The 22,378-nt window shown below is 37.1% G+C and overlaps 2 protein-coding genes across 4 annotated transcripts; one reads left to right on the top strand and one right to left on the bottom strand.

The window, feature by feature from the left end:
- Positions 1 to 46: 46 nt before the first annotated feature.
- Positions 47 to 17,054, top strand: LOC145204374 (syndetin-like). Of its 3 annotated transcripts, XM_080076890.1 has the most exons (23): positions 47 to 112; positions 813 to 983; positions 1,089 to 1,214; positions 1,337 to 1,407; positions 1,939 to 2,092; positions 2,741 to 2,845; positions 2,990 to 3,109; positions 3,469 to 3,603; positions 4,438 to 4,561; positions 5,091 to 5,256; positions 5,966 to 6,176; positions 7,263 to 7,436; positions 7,936 to 8,042; positions 8,415 to 8,510; positions 9,017 to 9,131; positions 9,851 to 9,970; positions 10,424 to 10,527; positions 10,856 to 10,952; positions 11,622 to 11,821; positions 14,102 to 14,182; positions 14,895 to 14,993; positions 15,615 to 15,854; positions 16,139 to 17,054. In XM_080076890.1, the coding sequence occupies exons 1-22, from the start codon at positions 65 to 67 to the stop codon at positions 15,826 to 15,828; spliced, it is 2,838 nt and encodes a 945-aa protein (XP_079933016.1). In that variant the 5' UTR covers positions 47 to 64; the 3' UTR covers positions 15,829 to 15,854; positions 16,139 to 17,054. The 3 variants fall into 3 exon arrangements, with proteins under 3 accessions (XP_079933016.1, XP_079933015.1, XP_079933017.1); XM_080076889.1 differs by having other exon boundaries at positions 15,615 to 17,054; XM_080076891.1 differs by having other exon boundaries at positions 10,427 to 10,527; positions 15,615 to 17,054.
- Positions 17,055 to 18,077: 1,023 nt separating this feature from the next.
- LOC145204377 (cytochrome P450 2D6-like) lies at positions 18,078 to 20,879 on the bottom strand. Its single transcript, XM_080076893.1, has 4 exons — positions 20,487 to 20,879; positions 19,959 to 20,140; positions 19,148 to 19,629; positions 18,078 to 18,884 (listed from the first exon to the last, which is right to left on the bottom strand). Exons 1-4 carry the CDS (start codon positions 20,876 to 20,878, stop codon positions 18,465 to 18,467), a joined length of 1,476 nt encoding a protein of 491 aa, XP_079933019.1. The 5' UTR covers position 20,879; the 3' UTR covers positions 18,078 to 18,464.
- Between the last annotated feature and the right edge of the window lie 1,499 nt (positions 20,880 to 22,378).

The raw sequence follows: 22,378 nt of genomic DNA on the forward strand, positions 1-22,378 counted from the left end.
ACAATAGGAGTGTCTGTAATAATAATAATGGGTTAACTGTCTGGTTGAGCAAGTATTGTAAAACATGAAGAAGATTCGGGAACTGATTGACCAAGTTGGGAAGCCTTCATTGGTGAGCCATTTAGACAGTTGTCTGTGCTTAGTGTTGCATTGCATACTAGTGAATGTCATATCTGTTTTTGGTGTAAAGTAGTGTAGAACAATCATAATAAAATATAATTACACCAAAGTATGCACTGCGGAACTAGTTTAAGGTATTTTTGCTTGCAAATTGGGCAAATTTAATGCAAACTTACTGGTGCGAATAAGGGTAACTGGTATTGCACAGTTCCACAGTAGCTGTAACATTAGTGTTACAACATGTCCATGAATGTTTGGAAAAAAATGGGCAAATTTTGTGTGCCACTTTTTTTGTTGAGTGCCCTATTAAACCATGGTGCCAATACTACAGAAATTATGTAAATTCCAGTTTAAAACTCAAAATAAATCCAGTTAAATGCGGAGGGTAGGTAGAGCCACTTGTGGTAGTTTAAGTAATGATACAAAAGGTAGCATTTTTACTTCACATCCCACAATTAAGTGCATGTTTGTTGCCATAAAGATGGTCCATGATCAAAAATGATTTCAGACTATCTGTCAAACATAACTGATTTTGCTTCATGCATATAATCAAGTTTAAAACACGATTTAGATCATAATGTTTACTATCCAAAGCGCATCACACCTGAGTGTCTATTAAGTGTTTAGTTTTAACACATGTACATTTAAACCACGAAAGTCTGGTTCGTATTTACACTGGTGAATGCTGACAGGGTCCACGACCAAATGGTGTTGATGACATCACCATCAGTCCCCCAAAGTATTTCTTTCATGACGATTCACGACAATTTGCAACCAACCCTCAAGCAGATAGAGAAGCAATAGAAAACATTGAAGAGGTTTACTACAAATCTGCATCGGATGTTGTGGCCCATGAACTTAATGTAAGACAAAATGTTCTAAGATTTTTTGTTTGATGACCATGTTTAAAATTAGTTTGGCGTGGGTTTGCAAGGACACACACACAACAGGTCCTTTTGTTGACACAGAAACTTCCAGACAAGACAGCGGTACAAATAATTAACAACAGGAAAAAGATTTTGCAGCAACAACACAGTGCTGTATCTAAAAAACTGTCAGATGTCATTCTTGAAAATCAACCCTCCTATACAAAGGTGAAGTCACTTGTTTGGAAAATTAGACCATATTGGTTTTGAGGTTTCAAGTACTGTTACTGGCCAAAACACCTTCTATTGAAAATCGATATAGTATTTACAGCGATTGTATTTGTTTGTAGGAATTGAAAGATGTGCAGGAGTTGCAAAGGAGTCTGCACAATGCTTTCGTTATTTGCAGCAATGGCAGAAGGTAAGTAGTCCACTATTGCTGGAAATTGAATGATTGTCTGGTGTTTAAAAAAGCCTTTGGGAATAGAAAATTTCGAATAATTTGCTGTTCTGTAATAGTTATACCGAACCAAAAAACTTAAATATGTTCCATTTCACATGCTTGAGGCATTTTATGTACTCCACTTTATATGTTATCCAAACTATTGTAAATAACCTGTATCTAAACAATCGCCATGAAGAATATTTACATATATGTCCATTGTGCAATTAAACACATGTGGTTGATTGAAAAGAAAGTCTGCATGTGCCATTTAATGTCACAATTTTTTTGTACCATTGACAAGGTTTTTTACAAAATGAAAACACAAGTGATAAAGTTTGCAAATGTGGCCAAATCCTTTCATCTGGTTAAGTTGAGTTTTGGGTTTAAATATTTTAAAATGTGCTAGTATTAATTGCCCTTTAGTTGCGCTTTAAAAACAAAAACTAGTATGTGTGTTGGTGTATGTAAGGCTGTGTCATGTTTGACATAAATCATCACTTGCTTTAGGTTTCTTATGTCTGTGTATGTGAGGTCGAGTGAAGCCAGTCTTGCATTGCTTTCCAACCAGCAAAAGAGACAGACGCTATTAACCTTACTTGATTCTCTTCAAACCATTAAAACACTGCAACACACAGATGTGAGACTTCGGGAGATACTTGAGGTATATATGCCTAGTGATTACAAACTATTTGTTCAGAAGTTGTATTAGCGATTGTTTTCACATGTTTTTTACTTTATGTTTAATTTTGTCTGTTTGGTAATAGTTTGTTTACACCGTTTTGTTACAGAAAGTAAACACACAGTTTTATTTTGTTGTTTAGTAAAAGTACTTTGTATTGTACTTTTATTTCTTATTTATTGACTAAGTAGACAAAACTATCTGAGTAATTTCATATTCAAAAGCTCTAGTACAGGGGTCCGCAATGTTTTAGGCGACACATGCCAATTTGCTTGTTATTTCCATTTGTTAATGAGCCCACATGCCATTGTTTTTCTAAATAAATAGTGGTTCATGCCAGCAGATATCAATATTAAAGAGAAAGCAGAGTGTTTTGTGCTTGTATGGCTGGATTTTAAGACAGTGACATGATAAAAACTGAAAACAAGCAGTGTAACAGGTTAAATTGTCATTGAATATAAACTCGCAAATCATTTGGCGCCCATAAAAAATTTTACACTTTCTGTTTTTGCCGACCTCTGCTCTAGTATCATTACAACAATTTTCTTGGGTAAAGAATTCATTAAGTTAGGATTAGTAAATCAATATTGAATGAACTTGTTACTTATTGAACATAATTCTTTTTTATAGGAAGAGGATTATGCTGGTGCCATTCAACTGTGTTTTGAATGCCAAACAGCAGCTGAAACTTACAGACATTACCACTGCATTAAAGACCTCAGTTCTAAATTACAGGTACGCATTTGACTACAAACGCCATAGGCACTAAAGGTAGGCAATAGCAACCTCATCTGACATATTAAAGTGTTATATTTTTAGTTTTTTAACGGAAGTTTTGTTATATGATTTATTGATTATTTTTGCATCCTTGCATTTTAGGATACTGTGGAACAAATTGAAGAACAAGTCGATGTTGCTCTTTCCAAATCATGCAAATCTTTTGACAAGTCTTCATACACAAAATTACAGATGGCTTACCACCTATTAGGAAAAACACAGGTGGGGAAAATCAATTTTCTATTTTTCTAAATGTGTTGCAAAAATGTTTAGAATTGTTGCTTGGGCCATTGTACAAATTAGGTCTTCCAGAAGCCGTTGTTTTTGGGTGTAAGTTAAAATGCTTTTTGTTTGCACAAGAATTCTACATCGCAAAAAGTGTTCTTTTGTATCATTTTTCTTACATAAATGGCCTAATGTAGTAAAGTGAGCATAACCTTAAATTAAGAGTTACTGAACATAATTATTGACTTCAATTTGTTGAAAAATGAAAATTATCAAGGTGTATATCTGTTATAGTATGGTAATGTCTGTGTGCTGGTTGTCCTTGTCTGTAAGGTATGTTCGATTTCATTTGTTAGTCTGCAATGGACCAACTTTTGATGCACTACACTTCCAGTATTCACAACACTGCGTTTCAAGTTGTGCTTGGTTTTGCCGAGCTAGCTTCACCTGGACAAAACCTGCAGAAAAAACAGTACAAAGACCTATGTCAGGTATGAGATACATTACTAGCTGGGCTTATTTAAATTTTGGTACTTTGGGCATGTGAGTTTTTCAAATTAATAAGGCTTGATTCTAGGTTAGTTGTTTGACACCAGGTGTGTGGGGACCCATTCGTTTTTGCTTGCAAAACCAATTATGTTAGTAGGTCAAATAAAAAAAACACATAGTCAAATTATTAAATAGGCTGTAGAACAGTGGTTCTTAACCGGAGTTTGATCGAACCCCAGGGGTTCGGCAATGCACAACCAGGGGTTCAACGAAGGTATTTAAGTACAATACAAATACTCTTTTAGTTAAACTTTGGGGTTCTGTGGTCGCTAAAAAAATTTATTTGCTAAATAGCAAAACACTGGAAGGTTACACTAAGGTTTTGTCTTCTTTTTTGTGACGTAACAATAAGCATTGTGAGCGTCGTTCGCAAGCAGCAAAACAACAAAATTTTGTTGGCAGCAAGCACAGTTGCTAAAAATACAATGCTTCATTTTGATAAAAACTAAAAATTGCCAGAATTAAAGCAATCCTGAAACAAGTTGCTTGTATTATTATGTCAGAATTTAACAAAATGACAAAAAGTAACTGTTGCCACTATGTTTGGTCAAAAGCTAATTGTTACACACAAAACAAAATGGTTTAAAAATCCAGGATGCAACTTGTTGGGGTTCGACCAAAGGCTGAAGAATATCGTTTGGGTTTGGCCGTGATAAAAAGGTTAAGAACCACTGCTGTAGAATATATAGATTGGCAATATATAGAATTGCCAACATTCTAGTTTACTCATTATTTCACAAAAACATGACAACGATTGACATTGGATATTGTTACAGCACATAACCAAAGACTTCTACATACCTTGCCTTATGGAATTATGCAAAGCACTTTGGAGTGTCATGAATTGCTATTACAAGACTTGTCGATGGCACAAAGAAGAGTTTGGTGTAATAGCTGATGGTAACACTTCTCTCAATTCTGTACTAGGACCTAAACCAGTAGTTCCCAACCTTTTTTGTCGCTCATGGGCCACAGGTTGACCGTCCCTGATTTCTGTATGTTAGAACAGTGGTTCCCAACCTTTTTTAGACGTGACCCAAATACTTCCCAAAATTTTGTTTGTGGTTTCTCGTGACCCATAGACAAGCATTCTTGCTATTTTAGTTGTATTTTTGCCTGCAAATCGGTAAAGCTTTTTAAAAACTACTACGCTTGTTTGGAAAATCAAAAAATCAACCAAATATTATTTGATTTGTAATGTGGTAAGGCTTAATCTAATCGACATCCGTTAACCAGAACTTTACCTACTCCGAACAAAGTTTTTGTTCCAAATGGGTCCAGATTAACCAAGGTTTACTCTATATTGTTCATATTTAAGAATGTGAAAGTAAGATACACAAAAAAATAATATTTAACCACAAACAGACTAATTATAGAATCCTTACATTTCTTAAAATATTGGTAGCATTAGTTTTTTTTGTTAATTCAGGTGACATTGATCGAGAAGTTGTTGAGTATGTAAATCGCAAGCTACAACACGGACATCACAGAGTTTGGTCGGACGTTCAGTCCAGAATTCGAACCTACATTCTATCTTCAGATCTAAGTTTCTTCAGTTATGATGAATTCATTGTGATTCTGGACATTGTAAAGAGGTAAGCCCAGTCAGCTCAAATTCTTTGTGGGTGTTGTGATCATGTTTTGTGCTTTATTTGACAACTACAGCAAAATAATAACATGATTCTGCCCTATATGTTTAGAGCAGAGGTTCTCAGCCTGTGGTAAGCCTGAGCTTTTCAAGTGGCACACAAGTAGCTTTCTGCTATACCTAATTCAAGTCAGTTCATGAAAAACTTAACTGACTGAACTGAATAGCCGTGGTTTTGGGCAAAACTTGTGTCTTGGACATTGTTTTGGAATTGCTAACCTTCCTGGTTTCAGAAATACGCTGTACTAGTCAAGACGAATAGGCCTATCACTTGTTATACCCTTTACAACAGGGTTTAGGTGTTACACACAACAACAGAAAATGTTATCTGGAGGTTTGCAATCAGTATAAGCTTGAGAACCACTGTATTAGATTTAGTTTTGTGTTTTTTTGTCGTGCTTGTCATATTCAATCCTAACCACCTAAAAAGGGTTTAATAAAATATATCTGTCTATGAAACACTACACATGAATCTGTTCATAAGTTTAATGATGAAAATAACGGCCGAAATAGATGTAAAAGCGACATGCTTTATTGTTCAAACGTTTTAGCAAATGCTCATGCCATCATCAGTGATATGAAGGACCACATCGGTTACACCTTTTATATCCACTGAGTCATGTATATCTGTATTTATACACTCTATTTTCAATTAGGTTTATTCTCATTGGTGAAGAATTTTGTCAAGCTGATGACACAGAAACACAACAAATTACTGACAATCTGAATGAACCGCTTCGCAAACAAACTCTTTCTTATTTCTATTCCCACCATCATGGAAGGATCGAAGAACTTATTATGTTTCTAGAGAATGAATCTTGGCAGCCTTGCCCAGTAAAGTCGTCGTTTGATGTGTTCGGAATGCAGGTAATTAACATTGTTATGAACATTGGTTATACAGTAGCAAGTTGTGCTTTAAGGAATGTTACACAAGCATGTGTTTTTTTCCTCTACAAATATAGTTTGTGGTAAGATTTTTATGCAAAAGTAGCATTTTCTGTAGTGGAACTGTGGGCAGTTTATTTTTTCTGTTGTAAATGGACTCTGAAACCTTATTAGGTTTATATTTCAAACATTACCATATTTCACATACTTTTGTTTCCAATTTAATGATTCGGTTGCTTGATGTCAATGGTTTTTAAATGTGCAACTACCCATTGCTATATTTATAAACATAAAACTAATGCATTGAAGTCTCAAGTGAAACAAAAAATAAATTTATTGCAGTTTTAACCGCCAATTTCAAACAGTAATGACTCTACAGTCATGTTTGGCCCAAGGCAATTGCACTGTTATTGATGAGTGTCTGCAATCAAGACCACTGGCATCAATTACCGTTATTTTAAGTGGCAGTGTTTTATTGCACATGACCTTGAGAACGCAGTGCCCTGAAAGTATTTGTAATTAGTTCTCATCACACAATTGGCGCTTGATACATAAACATATTTTTCCACAAATGTCTTAGCTAAATGAATGACATTAGTTGTGCTTTACAGGCTTTTGAAGCTTAATTTTTTTTACAAATTTAATAATACAAATTTAAAGAAATGATTGCAGTTTTACATTGGCCAAATTGTCCATTTTTTCGCATTTATTTCTGTAATGCACAATGTCTCAGCTATTTTAAACTTTTCAAACATTTTTTATTTACATCCTTGCTAGGGTCACAAAAATCGACTTGAATTTGAACAAGTTTTTTTTTTGTTAAAAATGATAAAATAGAGCGACATGTCGTTTCGTAAAAATAATGCTATTATAGTTCAATTTTAAAATGCCTTTCCTAGACTTGGGTGTTCTTATATTTAAGGGACATTTTCTTTAAATCAACAAATATATGATAAGTTGCAGATAATGTACGACCTACAGGTTCATCAGTGCAGCTAGTGTAATAAATACAGGATTATAGCTTTGCAAAGTGTTGCAGAGTTTAAAGTTGGGTCCATTTTTTTCTAGGAATTTCGTTTTCTTAAGCCGTCATTTTCGTCAACGTCTTCAACATCTTCAAATCCTGGTCAGGATGAAACAACACAGGGGTCGAAATATTTCCATCCTTTTTCCACGAAAGGTCACCCGTTGGCGGATTTGGAAAAACTCAGCCAAAACCCAAACTCACAAAATTCTACACAGGTAAATGTATTTCGGAAATTGGGGAAAGCTAAAGATAATTTTAGTTTGGTCTAGTTGAGGTGTATGGTGGTAAAAGCTAAATTCGAACATCACTTAGCAACGAGTTTATTGTGAATGACATCGGCCGTGTATTTACATGTAATTTGTGGTATTGGGTTAACGCAAAAAGTCTAAATGGCATCTTAAACAGTTACATCACAGTACGTCAAGTCAATTGAAGGCTCCATACCGATTTAGCCGGTCTTCCAAGCATTCACCATGTGGCAAAGCATAGGCTAGAAAAATCTGGCCTGCGGTGGGATTCGAGCCCACGGCCGGGACCTTTTCGGAACTCGTGCTCTACCAACTGAGCTACACAGCTCGGTTAGGGTACACTTATTTAATGGTTACATTAGGAACAGAAGATGAATTAACTTTGTTAAATTTCAAGAAAGTACCAAGTTTTATGCGATTAAACCGTTCTGTGTGTATTAGGATGAAAAATGTTATTTTGTCGTAGGCTGGTCACAACGCTTATGACGACTTCAGCGAAGACGAGGAAGAAACGGCTGATGAATTGCTCCGAGACTACGTTGACGAAAGAACCGGAGAAGTCCCTATGTCAAGGTTCTTAGTTTTGCATCAAAAGAGTTTTGAATGTTGTATTAGTTTACTTGGGACCAGCAGTATCCAGTTTTCATATTAATTGCCAACAATAGATATGAGGTCTGAAAACACGTTCTTTTAATATGTGAGAATGCCTAAAAAATTAAAACCAGTCATCTCAGAGCTGTAAGCCTGTCCGAAAGTACTAGCCCAAAACCGCATTTTGTTTTTAAAAAAACTAAGCTCAGACCCGAAAGTTGGTGAATTGTGGAACAAAAGAGGCCAAGTTTAAAAAAGACCGAATTAGCCGCTTTTGTTTAAACTCACCCCGAAACGGAACCCTGTCCGACTTTCTACTCTTGGTCGTTTGTAATCATACCTTTGTTTTTTCAGTTCTTCATCGGCACAATCAATACAGAGTGCGGGTTTCGTTCAACAAGGTCCAATCCTAACTAACACTGCTCTACACGTCCTGAGGCTCTGCGGGAGGTCAGTGTTTTTTGTAAGGGGTATACCAAAAAGGCCTGGGTGTTTTGAGGCCCATGCCGATCGTAAAACAATAAATTAGTTCTCATTTGTACATTGAAATAAAGTTTTGGCCTTTCGTTGAAGTAGATTGTAGTTCATTCTACGATCTTTTGTTATAAACTCTCAGCTTTTGAACGTAGAAAAAAACTATTTGAATAATGAATTGAAGATGGTACATAGGCGACATATATATATGTTGCATGAAGTGTGCCCGACACTTTTTTGCGCTTCATAACGTTTTGACGTTGCGCAGCTATTTCCGGCTAGTTACTACGTTGTCTTTCACCAAGCGAAATAAACTCAACTCTACTCAAATTGAACGACTGATTACTCTGGAAATATTTTCCATGTTTCTATTTTGCTTATTAATCACACGATAGTCGATAACCATGCTGCTTGTTAGAGGGGGTCTGTTATTGCTCAGTTCAAACACTCTCAGTTTAGTGTAGACTGTGTTTGTTTTTCAGTTACCTAAAAATGTGCGACGTGTTAAAACCGATAGCAGTGGATGTGGTGGTCTGCATGTCGCAGTTATTCGACTTGTACTTCTTTGCTGTCTACGAATTCTTTTCTTCACCCGAGGTAACTGTTTAACAGCATTCTAACAAAGATATTGCAGTAAAACTTCATATGAACGCAAAATTTAGGCAACCGCTGCCACCTAAGCTGTACTGTAAAAATGGAAATCTGTGGCATATTATGTTGTTTGTACAACACGAGAAATAAGATGTATTTACATATGACATCATAATGGTTGCACTCGTAATGAGAAAATGCCCATATGGCGTAATAACCACTTGATTTCGTTGTTTAAATGCCCACGCGTTAATGTCTGGGTTAGAGCATGTACTTAGGAGAAATGTATTAATTTATGACATCATTGAAAACTCCCGTTTCTATTTGATGTTCACAGCTTAAACGAAATTCGTTAGGTGGTGCCAAAGAACCATTAAATATATTTGTCGGTTAATCTTTATGCTAACATCAAGTCATAATTACGCAGCTTGTACATTTTTTAACAGTTAACGAAAAACTGTCTAAGCCAGTAGTTCTCAAACTGTGCGTCGCGACTCCCTGGTGCGTCGTTTCAATTTTCCAAGGGCGTCGCAGAATAATTCCGTTTCGTGGCTTTTTGTTGTTGTATCGATAAACACAACTTTAATAATAAGTTTTCTCATTAACTTTTATTTGCTGGTGCGTCGCAAGACCAGAAAACTTTTCCAGAGGCGTCGCAACCAAAAAAAGTTTAAGAACCACTGGTCTAAGCAGTTAGAAAAAAACTTTTCAAACTTAATTTCTAGGGCAGAGGTGGTCGACTGAACGAACGTTTAACTCCAACTATTCAACGAATTGAGGAATCACTTTTCCTGCCTGAGAATAACGGAGCCAGTGAAGCTGAGCCTGCTTCTGTGCATGAAAAGGTGCTTGTCCTTTACACCACATCTAAACCACCTTTGTTCTTGCCAACATAGAATTCTATAAAGGCCGATTAGGTTTAACTATTTCAATGCCCAGACATAGTTGCCATACTGTTCTTTAAAGTTTATCCTAGTTTGTCCTAACATTTTGATGGACGATGTATTGCATCATATAATTTTCATTTTATTTGTGAAAAGTCAATAGATTGAACACAAACTTTAGTATGCTATTCCACCCTAGACGTTTGACATCATGATTTGTGACCTAATGTTAAACACAAATTTATTTACGTCAAGAGAAAAACCATCATTATCAGCATTGTTTTTCGCACTTACTAGATAAATTTGTTCATTTTCCGTTAGAATTCAGCGTTTTGCGTTAGTAAAACACAAAAATAATCTATTTAAATAAAGTAACTTTTCTGGATTTTTAAACAAATCGTTTTTGTGTTTTAGAAGTTTTCTAAGTTCCGTAAACCAGTTCCATGTGCTCTCGTCGATTTGTCGTCGCCAGCCTCAAACTATGGAATAACTGAAAGAGTTGTTGCCACTGAATCACTGTGAGTAAAAATTTTCTTGTTTGTTATTTTTGTATCACCACGACATTGTCACTGGTTAATGCGTCCTTAAAAAATTTAAAATTATCTGTTTGGAATAGCTCACTGTTCTGAATATGGGTCCCCTTCCCTCAATTTTTACCATGACTAATTCGTATAAACACGTGTGTGGGGACCCATTCGTTTTTGCTTGCAAAACAATCGTGTGTGTAAATCAAATAATGTGTATAGTAAATCGATAAATAGGGTACACAAAAAAACAAAATGGAATTATATGGGAAAGCCACCTTTCTAGTTTTAATAATCTAAAAGTAAAAACCATATTTTCCAGTGTCTGTTTGGCCGAGCAATTTCAGCATCTACAGAAGAACTTGGAACAAATGATTCCTCAAACTAAAAAAGCTTTTCTCCACCAGTTTTACTCCCAGGTAAATTGGCCACATTTGTATCCATTGTTTTTATTTTCTGTTGTTTCAAAAACCTTTAATTTGACACAATTCAATAAAATAGAGTTTAATTTGGCGCCCAACGCTTGATATTTTGGTATTGGATCTTACGTTAATATGTTTTTTTTGTTAAAATGGTTTATGTTATGGCTATACTAGCCTAAACGGCCTCTTGTCACAAGCTGCCTTGATAAGACCTTACATGTCGAAACAGTGTGCACTGTCTGCAGCTAACTTGTGGTCGATGTTGTTTTGATAAAAAAACATCATACTTAATCAGGTTTTGTTTTAAGGTTTGGTTTGGGTGACCGCTAAGTAGTTTTAAGAGACCGCAAGTGTTTCATTTAAATACCAAAAACTGTAGTTGTAGTTGCAAGTCCAAATTTTGGGAAACCGCTGTACTTAATACCTTTTACCATTTACACAGACTTATGTCTGGGGAGCCATTCGTGTTTGCTTGGAAAAATTTAGCATGTCAAATGGTGTATGTGGTAAATCGTCAAATAGGACGAAGAAAATGTAAATTGGCGATATATGTAAAAGCCAACATTTTGTTTTGTCTTTGAAAAGACATTTTAGTTTCTTTATAAAAAGTTTTATGGCACAACAACCTGTAGCACAAACGGAAGTATAATTTTTTTTTATTACCAGACGGTTCGAGCAGCCAGTGACGTAAGAGGACCCGCGTACCTTGGTGTGGCGTCACACGCAGTTCGCTACAGCGAAACCGTGGAGCGTATGTCGTCAGTGAACTGGGATGTAAAGGATATTATGTCACAACATAATTTCTACGTTGATCAACTTCTTCACGAACTTAAAGCCTTTAAAACCTCGTTGACAGCTTCTGTAACGTAAGTTCCGTGAATGCTTGTATTAAATTTGTGTAGTTAGGTTTTGTTCTTGTGGACTAACATGCCTCTTTTAATTTGGATAAAATTAGAGACAGTGGTTCCCAACCTTTTTCGACGATTTTCTGCCTTAACAATTCAAAACATTTTCATTCCTCCCCACAAGACTTTATAGTAGATTCTTAACCATACTAAGTTCATTTCAACTTCACAGATTATATTCCCTGAGCTGAAGTGTCTATTTACATACCAGATGTACAAAATAAAGTACATACCTCCCTGGTTGGTACGCACTGGGTTAAGGGTTTAATGTAGACTGTGTGTTGAAATATACAGTCCCAACAGCCCTTAGTGTTCCGTTTTTACTAATTTAGCCAGTATGTTTATTATAACAATTTTTGCCGTTCTTCTTAACGTGACAAGGGGCGCCATACTATGCAGTATATCGTACTGCAGGGGTCGGCAACCTTTTTTGCACTGCGGACCGTTTTTAAAAGTGAAATTTTATCACGGACCAGCCTTCAAAAAACTACAAATATTCATCATTAAAAACGCTTAAATTAGTTTATCATCCCCTGGATGCACGAGGAAAATGGTTTAAAGCATTTACCCTGAAAATTACACGACCCGGTAACCAACTCCTCGCGGACCGGCGGTTGCCGACCACTCTTGTACAGTTTACCATAACACGCCTCATGTATAGTACCACCCTTGATTTTGTAATGTGGTTGGAATGTCGTTTTTTTGTGACACTGGCCAACTTGAACTTGTGTTCGCACGCACAGATACTTGTTGTTATGCACGACTTACATGAATGCCTAAAAAGGCGGCTTCTACCGAGCTTTTCGAGTGTTTTGTTTTCAGCTTAGGCTAGATCCAACTATGCGCTGGCGCGCGAGCGTGTGTGTGGATCTAGCCTTACCCATTAAACTGATGAACTGCTTTTGGACGTCTATGTGAAGTTGTACACCTTATAGACTTAACTTTAAACCTGATAGACTTAAACTTAAAGCGTGATTTTATTGACTTCAAATCCGTTTTTCTGACATGCTTCTTCGGACAGTTGTTTTAGGCGGGTTTAAAGCCAGCTTTGTGCAATTTAACCAAGTATAAAAGATAAATTCGTTAATTAGTAAAATGGTTCGAAATCAGAAAAAGTCTTGAAATGTAGCCTATATGATGTATCTACTTATTTTTAGATTGCTAACAAAAATTAATACAAATTCAAAACGAAGCTACCGAATTTCGGTTCCCAGGTGTCTGTGTCACGAAAAGTCGCGGTGTTTTGTTTTTTCTGCACGTTTTGGGACAAAGTTGCTGCTTGCTTAGGGAAATTTCGTTTTGCATTTCAGGAATGTCTAAAACGTGTAACGGACGATGAAACCTAAAACTTGAACCTTGAACTTCTACCGAGTTTTGTCACACCTAATTTGTTAGGGAGATAAAAACAACAATTTTGCCTGCAGACTTTGTACCAACCTGCCGAACAAAGCCGATCGTTTTATTGAAAATGACAACAATAATGAACTTTTCCATTACAAAGTCAAGTTTTACACTGTAATAAAACTCCATATTGTTTCCACACAAAAATCTCTTATATATCATAGGGATGTGCAAAAACTGCAAATGTTCTGTTTGGTCGAGCACCGAGCCTCTCACTTTAATGCTCGGTACTCGGCCGAGCACGCTCGGTCCATTATGACGTCACAAAAAATCCCCTTTCTACGTTTTCGCTCTACAAGGTCTCTTACGTCACCGGCGGTGTTTTATTGAGCTGTACATGCCCATAAAGAACGCGTTTTTCCACCATCTAATACATTTGAAAAATCATTCATTTTTTTCTTGAATACCCTTAGAACACTAGTTACATATGTTAGCAGGGCATGAATATGCAAATTTAACGCTCGGGTCAGTTTGTGCAACTGCTCGGCCGAGCACCGAGCATCAAAAACAGCGATGCTCGGTACCGAGTACTCGGGTTCTGGCTCGGCTCGGCGCATCCCTAATATATCAGTTTATATGCAGAATATGGAGCAAAACAGAGCTTTAGCAACACACGACTGTCGGTACCAACATTATTCATATTTACACATGTGTATTGCCACAGGTTGCGCAACTCTGGCCTAAAAAACTGTGAAAATAGTAACATTTATGATGTCGCGATGGCATAACGGGCCGCTGTAACGCATAAGGGTGTAAGTTCAAATCTAACAACCGTTTGCCTGCGCATATTTTCAACGTTTTTGAGTTCTCAGGATAACCAATATTGTTTTCCAATTGCAGGTCGGTGCAGATGCCTGAAGCGGTAAGTCGGGTGATTTGGCAACATTGTGTCCACTACTCCAACTACGCCTTTGTCGAAGGGTGAGTTCTCTGGCCAATACAGATCATATAGGTTCTGAACCTATTTTCTGTTTTTTACTCTTTTGCAGATGTTGACAATAAAGTTTCCCCTCAAGTTTCTTGAACAGCATAATTCCGAATACTTTTTTAAAATTGTCTTCAAGTGTACCCTTGGTTAATAAAACCTTGCTATCGATGGTTTTTTTGTTTGACTTTGCATACCCCTATAATAGCGACATACACCCGCATAACATTTAGCCTGCATTAGTTCGGACTTTTACATTTAAAAACAAATTTTTGAACCAATTTTTTGGTCAATTATAAAGACACTAGATTGCTTGGTCTATCCGACCTATAAGCAACTATATAGCTTGGCAAATCTGGTCTGCTTTTAAATCATTGCGATTGCAGGCTATGTGCTTTGTAGGCGTCACGGTTCACATGCACACCCTTAGTTTTGTAGGTTAGTGTCTTAAACCGGCAAAAAATGTAATTCAGGGTAATAGCAATTCGTTGCAAGGCATTCTTAAAACCAATTCTGGGTCATTCTTTTAGCGTAAATGTGTTATAGCGTCTAAAATTCGCACTCGTCGAATTTTTACATTTCTTGCTTGCTATGTTTACCTTGAACAACGCCTATTAACAACAGGGCATAAGGCAGAGTTCGTTATAAACAATACCCCTTTTTTGTTGGTTGTATGGAATGGTTAGTAACGGAATTATAAACTTTCAGATTTTCAAACGTGAAGAAATGTAGCAATGAAGGCAGAGCATTGATGCAACTCGACTATCAGCAATTTCTTATGAAACTTGAAAAATTGACTAACATAAGGTAAGGTTAAAAAGTGACTTGTCCTTTGTCCTTGATTCGTTGCTAAGCAGGTGCGAAATGTTTGTTTTTTTTCGGCAGAATAGGTTGTTTTGGAAATTTAAGACAAATTTGCACATTCTGTTTGTGCATAGAACAGTGGTTCTCAATTCAGTCTATGGACCACCAGTTCAATTAAATGAATATCGTGAACCAGTCCATTGTTGAGTAGGATAAAAAAAGCATCCACAACAAGCATATTGGCTTGAAATATATTTCTTGAATACATGCTTTCGTGGATTGATATCAAACAACTGACAGCTAACAATCAATCGCTGATAACTTGGATAAGCTTTTTTTCGTATTTAATATTCAGTAAAATACATGCAACTATTTTCAAAAAATCATCATGGACCACTAGTGTTCCATTGGACACCAGTTGAGAACCACTGGTATAAAACCTTGCTTACTGAATATTTTAATATTAATAAATTCTGTTTGAATAAGAAAGGTATACGTACAACCAAAAAAGTTGTGATGGATTTTTTGGGTTTAAATGTGCTATATCCCTTGTAATACAGCACTGTCCAGGCCACAGCAAATTTTTACCAAATAGACTCATTAAACCAATCTACTACTTTGCAGACCGATACCAAACCGAGAATTTGTAGAGGCTTACATCAAGGCTTATTACCTTACGGAATCAGATTTAGAATCCTGGATGAAATGTCATCCAGAATATTCTGCAAAGCAGCTTTCTTCCTTGGTCAGTTGTTCGGCGTCCAGCTACTCTGGTAGCAACAGGAAGACGAAACAAAAGATGATGTCACTTATTGACGAGCTGACCAACCGGAAATAGAAGTCACGTGGTGTGTTGCCTTTGACGTGAGCTGGTGAGGTTTTTCCCACGAGTATTTTCTGAATGGGCTTCGGCTCTTTCGAGCTTTATGATGAAGAAAATTTGAGGAACAAACTGTTTGAAATATCACAAGCTTTAATGTGTTTCGTGGCAAACCGAAATAGTTCTGTTTTGGATTCGAATCTTTTCGGTTCCTAACGTTGGAATATGTGTTTGCGATAAAAAAAAACGTTTTGTTCATTTAACTTATTTGCGTATGCATACTTTAAATTGTAGCGGGTTCTGCGAACGACATTTTTTTAAAGTTTAGATTCTTCAGTCAAGATCTACTCGGATTCGTGTATGTTCATCAGAATCTTATCAGTATTCGTTAAACTGATCTTTATAAAATGAAATCAGTGCTCAATTTTGAATACTCTAAACTTGTACGGTCTACGTTACTCTTCAAGCTATCACTGATCCTCAATTAACGATTTCAAACTTCTTTTTAAATAATTCATGGATTTGAACGAAACACAAAACTTTAGTAACAGACGTTATAGACCAAAATACGTCATTGACTTTGTTTATGCATGATTCACAAAATAGCTTGTGTTGTGTTTTTTAATTAAATTTTAAAGCACCGGCGTATATTTATAAAATCATGGCTGTCTAACCTTACTACATCTTGTTCTACTGCATGCTTTATTGCTATAAATCCTTTAAAACGGTTTCGATATTTATTAAACGTAAGATGGTTTCGATATTATAACACAACTATTTTTGTGTTTAATAGCCATAAAAACTCAAGCCCAATCGTTTAGCATTGCAGATGTTTTATAAGCGATCAAATAGTTTGTTAGACCTATTACCCGAACCACTAAACACCATTACATTGGCAAATGCGTCAATTTCCATGTAATAGCCATAGTTAGTGCGGCAATTTTGTCATTTTTTCATGTCAGCGTGTTATATTCGATGGAAATAATTATTGAACGCATATGGTTGAAAGCAAGCTTTGCTCAATAAACTGTAACAACGCATTTGTAATACAGAGTTCGAAAACAAATTAAAATGACGAAAAAAATATTGACCCGGTGGCTAGACGCTAATATGAACAGCAGTCCACTTTACACACCCCTCATATTCAATTAAATTATCTTCTACGCCTGTAATGTATAGATGTTCCTGTCAAATTTCCTGTAACTAAAAGCTTGCCAAATCCTGTTCTGGACATTCCAATGTTACTGATCTACGATATGGTTGACAAAATTTATGTTATGTTGTTCCTAAAGATTTATTTTGCTTTCTCTACACCTGCTTCTTTCCTTTAGAATAGTTCATGTGTACTACATACGTGCTTCGTGTATTAGTAAAATCGCCGTACACACAGTTAGCAGTTCGGCACATATTTATACATATATAACGTATTATGTGGTAATGTACAAATCAATGTGTGTTGGGTTAGTGTCGTGAACTATGCACCAATTAGTAATATGTATAAAGAATGTATACATCTCAGTATTCGTATGTCGGTGGCATGTATCTTGGTGCTCACAATAAGAATGGAAAAGCAAGGCGAGTATGAGAAAGATTGACGCTAAAAGGTTCGAAATACACCAAAGAAGGTATTTAAAGTGGAACAGTTATATACTCCATTTCAAAACGTGTGATTAAAATTTTGTAATGCCAAAGTCAAAGAGCTAAGAGCAGTCGAAAAAACTAAAATGTTGGACAATAAGCTCAATGATTTAGGTGTTTTCTGTGAACACAAAGTGTTTTGTTTTAAGAAGTGTTTTCAATAAGATATCATCTGTATCTTTTGGATTGACACCTCAATTTATAAACGCGTTCTCAAACACTTTTACTTGGCTATCCCAGATAAGTAGTATGTTATCGGGTTAAATAATCAAAACACTTTTTAGTTTACAACTTTCACAGTTTAAATCTTCATCCAGTTATTCACGGTCGTCAACGTTGGTTTGGCACGTTGTTTATTATAGGCGAAAATTTGAGCCCAATTCGGTAACGTCCAAATGTTGATGTTCAAAAAACATACGGCAATAATCGTGGCTGGTCGTTACAGTTGCGATGTTACGCGTGTCACCCGCTTAACGTGATTTAATTGATCGGCCACCCGCAATTTATAACTTGGCAGGTGCAGCGATGGAACGAGGTCGTGTGGCTTAGGTAGAATTTGAAATATATTGTTGTGTCAAGAAGAAAAAGTTCCATGCAAAAATCATAAGTTCCATGCAAAAATCATAACACGTAATTTCAATGGGTTCTCTTCAAGTAAATGTATATTAATGTGGATAACCATTAAATATCACGTACTATATGTAAATTGTCGATGTATGGGACTGCCAACTTTGTAGTTGAATATTTGATTTTGTAGTTTGGTTTCGCAAGACGAAGATGTGCATTTTCTCACAACAAATAATACGCAAATCTGTGAATAGTGTATGTTTTTGTATGTAAGTCAATATCGGAAAAAACGACGTGTATGTTCATGAAAAGTAAAATACAAGTCGACCCATTTCAAACTCAAGCATGTACATTTGCATTTACGCAAAAACATCAGTCCAAAAAGTCTCGTTTGTCAAAGTCCAAAACTTGCACCTGGCCGTTCGTCACGGCCGAGCGCGTCGAATTGATCAGCGAAGCGTAGCGCGCACTCGAATACCTCTCGGTGCCAAAACGATAGAAGTAGCACCGTGTAAGTCCTGTGCATTCAAACCTACTGCTTCCAAACTGAACGTAAACTTTTGCATAAGCCGTACCAAGAATATGAAATGCTGCATGGTCGCCAATTGCCCTCCGAGGCAGTATCGAGGTCCGATTGAGAATGGGATTACCCTGTCGGATTTGATAAACTCGTTGTTGTTGACAGTATCCAGGTGGCGTTCGGGTTGAAATTTTTCGGGTTTCTTCCAATATTTGGCGTCGTTGTGCACAGCCCAGAGGTTGGAGATCACTGTTGTGTCTTTCGGGATGTTGAAACCCAGGACCGTGACCTCGCTTGTGGATTTGTGGCTGATTGAAAGTGGAAACACAGGTCGTAGTCGAAACACCTCCTGTGTGTAAGAATGTTAAATGCAATAGTATTGCAAAATTCAAACAGGGAAATGGTCCCCAATCATAACAGTGAAAGGTCCAAACGACTATGGATGTAAAAAATTTCCAAACGTTTGTTCCCGTCTTTTATCTCCAGCCTATACTTTGTTCCATAAAGTTCGACGAGGATTTTATAACTTGCAAACTTAACGACCGTTATATATTAACCACTAACTATTATTGTAATATGTTTAGTTATTCTACAGCCTGTACTAATTCTTACCTGAATAACACCCCGTGTATAATGCATGCCATCGAAATCTGCCATGGTCGGTGCTTTATCACCTAGAACGCGCGCAATTTCCTCTTGCAAACGCGATTGGCGCTTTGGGTTGGCTGCAAGCAAGACCACCGACCAAGCGACAGCGGTTGCCATGGTATCGGTTCCCGCCAAAAACAGATCCGTGACGTAACCGGTCAGTTGTTGCTCATCAAAGCATTCTTCGGTGTCGCTTGAAGACCTGCGTAGTTTTCCGTGAAAGCCACTAACGAAATCTTTACTTTCCGCTGATCGGATATGCTGCAGTACCAGCTTAATGCGTTTTCGTTGAGAAGCTTGGCTTGAGCTGATAAGAAAGGGTGGAAGGGTCTCACTGGACATTGCGTATGGACAGGAGAACACCCCACGACAGGTTTGGTTGTATACAGGATCCATCAAAAGACGAAGGAACTCCTTGCGGTCTGCGTTCTTGCAAATTGGGAATCCTAGGGCAGAAAAATAAATTGGTATTACTTTTAATTCTTTTTGACGCCACTAAATTGGCTGACTTTCCAATTTACCCCATCATTCGGTTCTCGTGGACAACGAGTTACTTGAGCCCAAGCCACAAAAAGATTGTGACTATTGGTTCATATCTCGTCTGTAATGAAACACCCTTTTTACAGCTAACATTTTGAATTTAATCTTACTTGGATTGTTCGTTATGCAAATCTCATTCCCTTTAGGCTTATAAAGACCTAAATATGTTACAAATATAATGGGCCGATCACAAACACTATTTTCGCAATGATCAAATAATTGTTGCTCAACCTACCGCATACTACCATGCTGACGATCTCGAATGTCGCAAGAGTTGTGAATTCTGCAGGCATGAAACTGGTCTCATTATCTCCTTGGATGCGATCTTCCAACGCCTGGCACATCTTATCAGCTTGTTGGAGGATCACTGCTTCGACGTCTTGTTTTTCAACACTTTTCAAAGCATTGATCCTCGACCTGTGCTTTAAAATGCAAAATAGAAAATGACCGATCCTGATTATTAAAGGTATTCTACTTTAAAACATAGTAGGTTTATCACAGTTAAAATAAATTTGAGATTATTTTAAGCATACGTTAAGGCAAGATAAATTTATATTTTTGGGTTTAGTGTAGCACTGTAGCCTATTGGGCGTGCGTATTGTTTTATGTGAACATTTATATGTTTTGCCGCCCATTTGACAAAACAGTAAACCTTTTAGCCATGTTTCGATCGTGGCTCAGCTTAACTTAAGCAACGAACAAAAAAACTGCTTCGGTTTAAAAAACCTCGTTAAACACTGTTAAATGTTTTGTCATTTCTTACCGTCTCTGCTCTTTCCATTTTGGTGAATAATCCTGAAAAGCCGCCGAACTATTCGGAGCAAAACGACCTGACAGGCTATTTCCATTTTTCAAAAATCCTTCTTGAACAGCTTCAAATGTATTAAGCACCACAACCCTAGATCCGCCGATCTTGACATAAAACACTGGTCCGTAATGTAGCCAACCCCATTCCGCCAATATGCGTTCGGCATTAGTGCCACCCATCTTTGTAAGACTGCCGATAATGGGAAGGCCTTCTGTGCCTGGTGGATAGTGTCCTGGAGCCTTTCTAGTTCTGTACATTACAGCACATATTAGAATTACGAGACAGCAAGATGCCAGTGTGTATTCTTGTGCCGAAGGCAGCATAGTAGAAAGTGTGGCTGAATCCATAGTTGACCCCAAAAAGCGACCCTAAACAAAGCAAATATTGAATTAAATTAGTACAAACAGTGAAATGCCTTGTGCTAAATTGACGACTTTATTTCAGGCTTTTGTGGCGGGTGACACTAAAACGCTGAATCGGCGGGACGTCGCGGAAACCACTAAATATCGGGTAAATTGCTGACGGTTAGTGCTATTAGGGTTGGGATGAGGTTTTATAAAAGTATATGAATCAAAAAATGCCTAAAACTTATTCAACTGTTTCCTGACATTCAGCAAAAATGCTTGGGCGGGAAGTCTCCCTCGGCCGCTGAATGTTTCCCTCTGCCGGTGAATGTTACCCTCGGTCGCGGAAGGTATCCGGGGGAATTATTTTTAATGATTTTCTATTATAAAACCTTATCCCAACCTTAATAGCACCAACCGTCAGCAATTTAACCCGATATTCAGCGGTTTTCACGACGCCCCGCAATCTCCCGCCCATCCCGCCCGTCCCGCCCATTCAGCGTTTTAGTGTCACCCTTTGTGGCACATTATTTTTTTGTGACGCTGGCTCTAATATACAATTACAATCCAATCAATACTTTTGTTATATTTGTAATAAACAACTACCCCAACTGCTCAACACAACTAAAAATGCATATACAACTACTCGTTTTTTGCTATCACATGAACATACAGTAGACTCGAGCCTGAGTTTTTTTTAGTAAAAAACGGGACTCCTGTCTGCGTATGAGCCACCCTCAACACCTATAAGACACCAACCATAACGCCTTTGCAAGCCTTTTTGTACTGGCTATCCTTTTTCGGTACAAATTGGCAGAAAAAATCGTGCACCACACCTGCACGTTGACGAAGATGTAGCAATTATTCAATCGTTTAGGCCCAAAACGCCAGTCATATGGCAAAAAATATATTTATTAAATAATTCATTTTTAAACTAGCACCCTAAATTACTTTACAAACTGTTGCGCTTGACGAAGCAACAATAAGTGTGAGCGATCAAAGCACCAATGAACTTGATTATAAGCGAACAATTGCAGCGCATTATGCCCACTTTTTGACCTATTTTCACCTTGTTAACACTTCATAACCAAAATGTAATTTACAGCCTGCAGCATAATTTGGCAGGTGATCCAGCAAAATCTCGGCACAAGCAAGGATGGATTTCCTGGATTGCGTGTCAGCCTTTATGGGCTTGTATAGTCTATAATAAAATATGAAACAAATCTGGTCAGGTCATAATAGCTTTGTAACATTTCCTTTAACTTTAACATCAAGAAAATTAATGAAGTTGGTTCTGATATTATATATTTATAAAAGCAGTTGTGCAGCCAAATTCAACCAATGATTATGTGAATTAAAAAGAGAATTAAGTCACCCTTGCCATAAAGTTTACTAGGTGAGTGTTCTACCAAAATAGCAACACGCGGCCTAGAAGGTTAAAATTGGGTTCAAAGAAAACGATTGTTTTTCGGAAAGAATTTCTCAAAAACACCTAGACCAGTG

Source organism: Phallusia mammillata, chromosome 8 (assembly GCF_965637545.1).
Source record: "Phallusia mammillata chromosome 8, kaPhaMamm4.hap1.1, whole genome shotgun sequence".
In the NCBI taxonomy this organism is placed as follows: Eukaryota; Metazoa; Chordata; class Ascidiacea; order Phlebobranchia; family Ascidiidae; genus Phallusia; species Phallusia mammillata.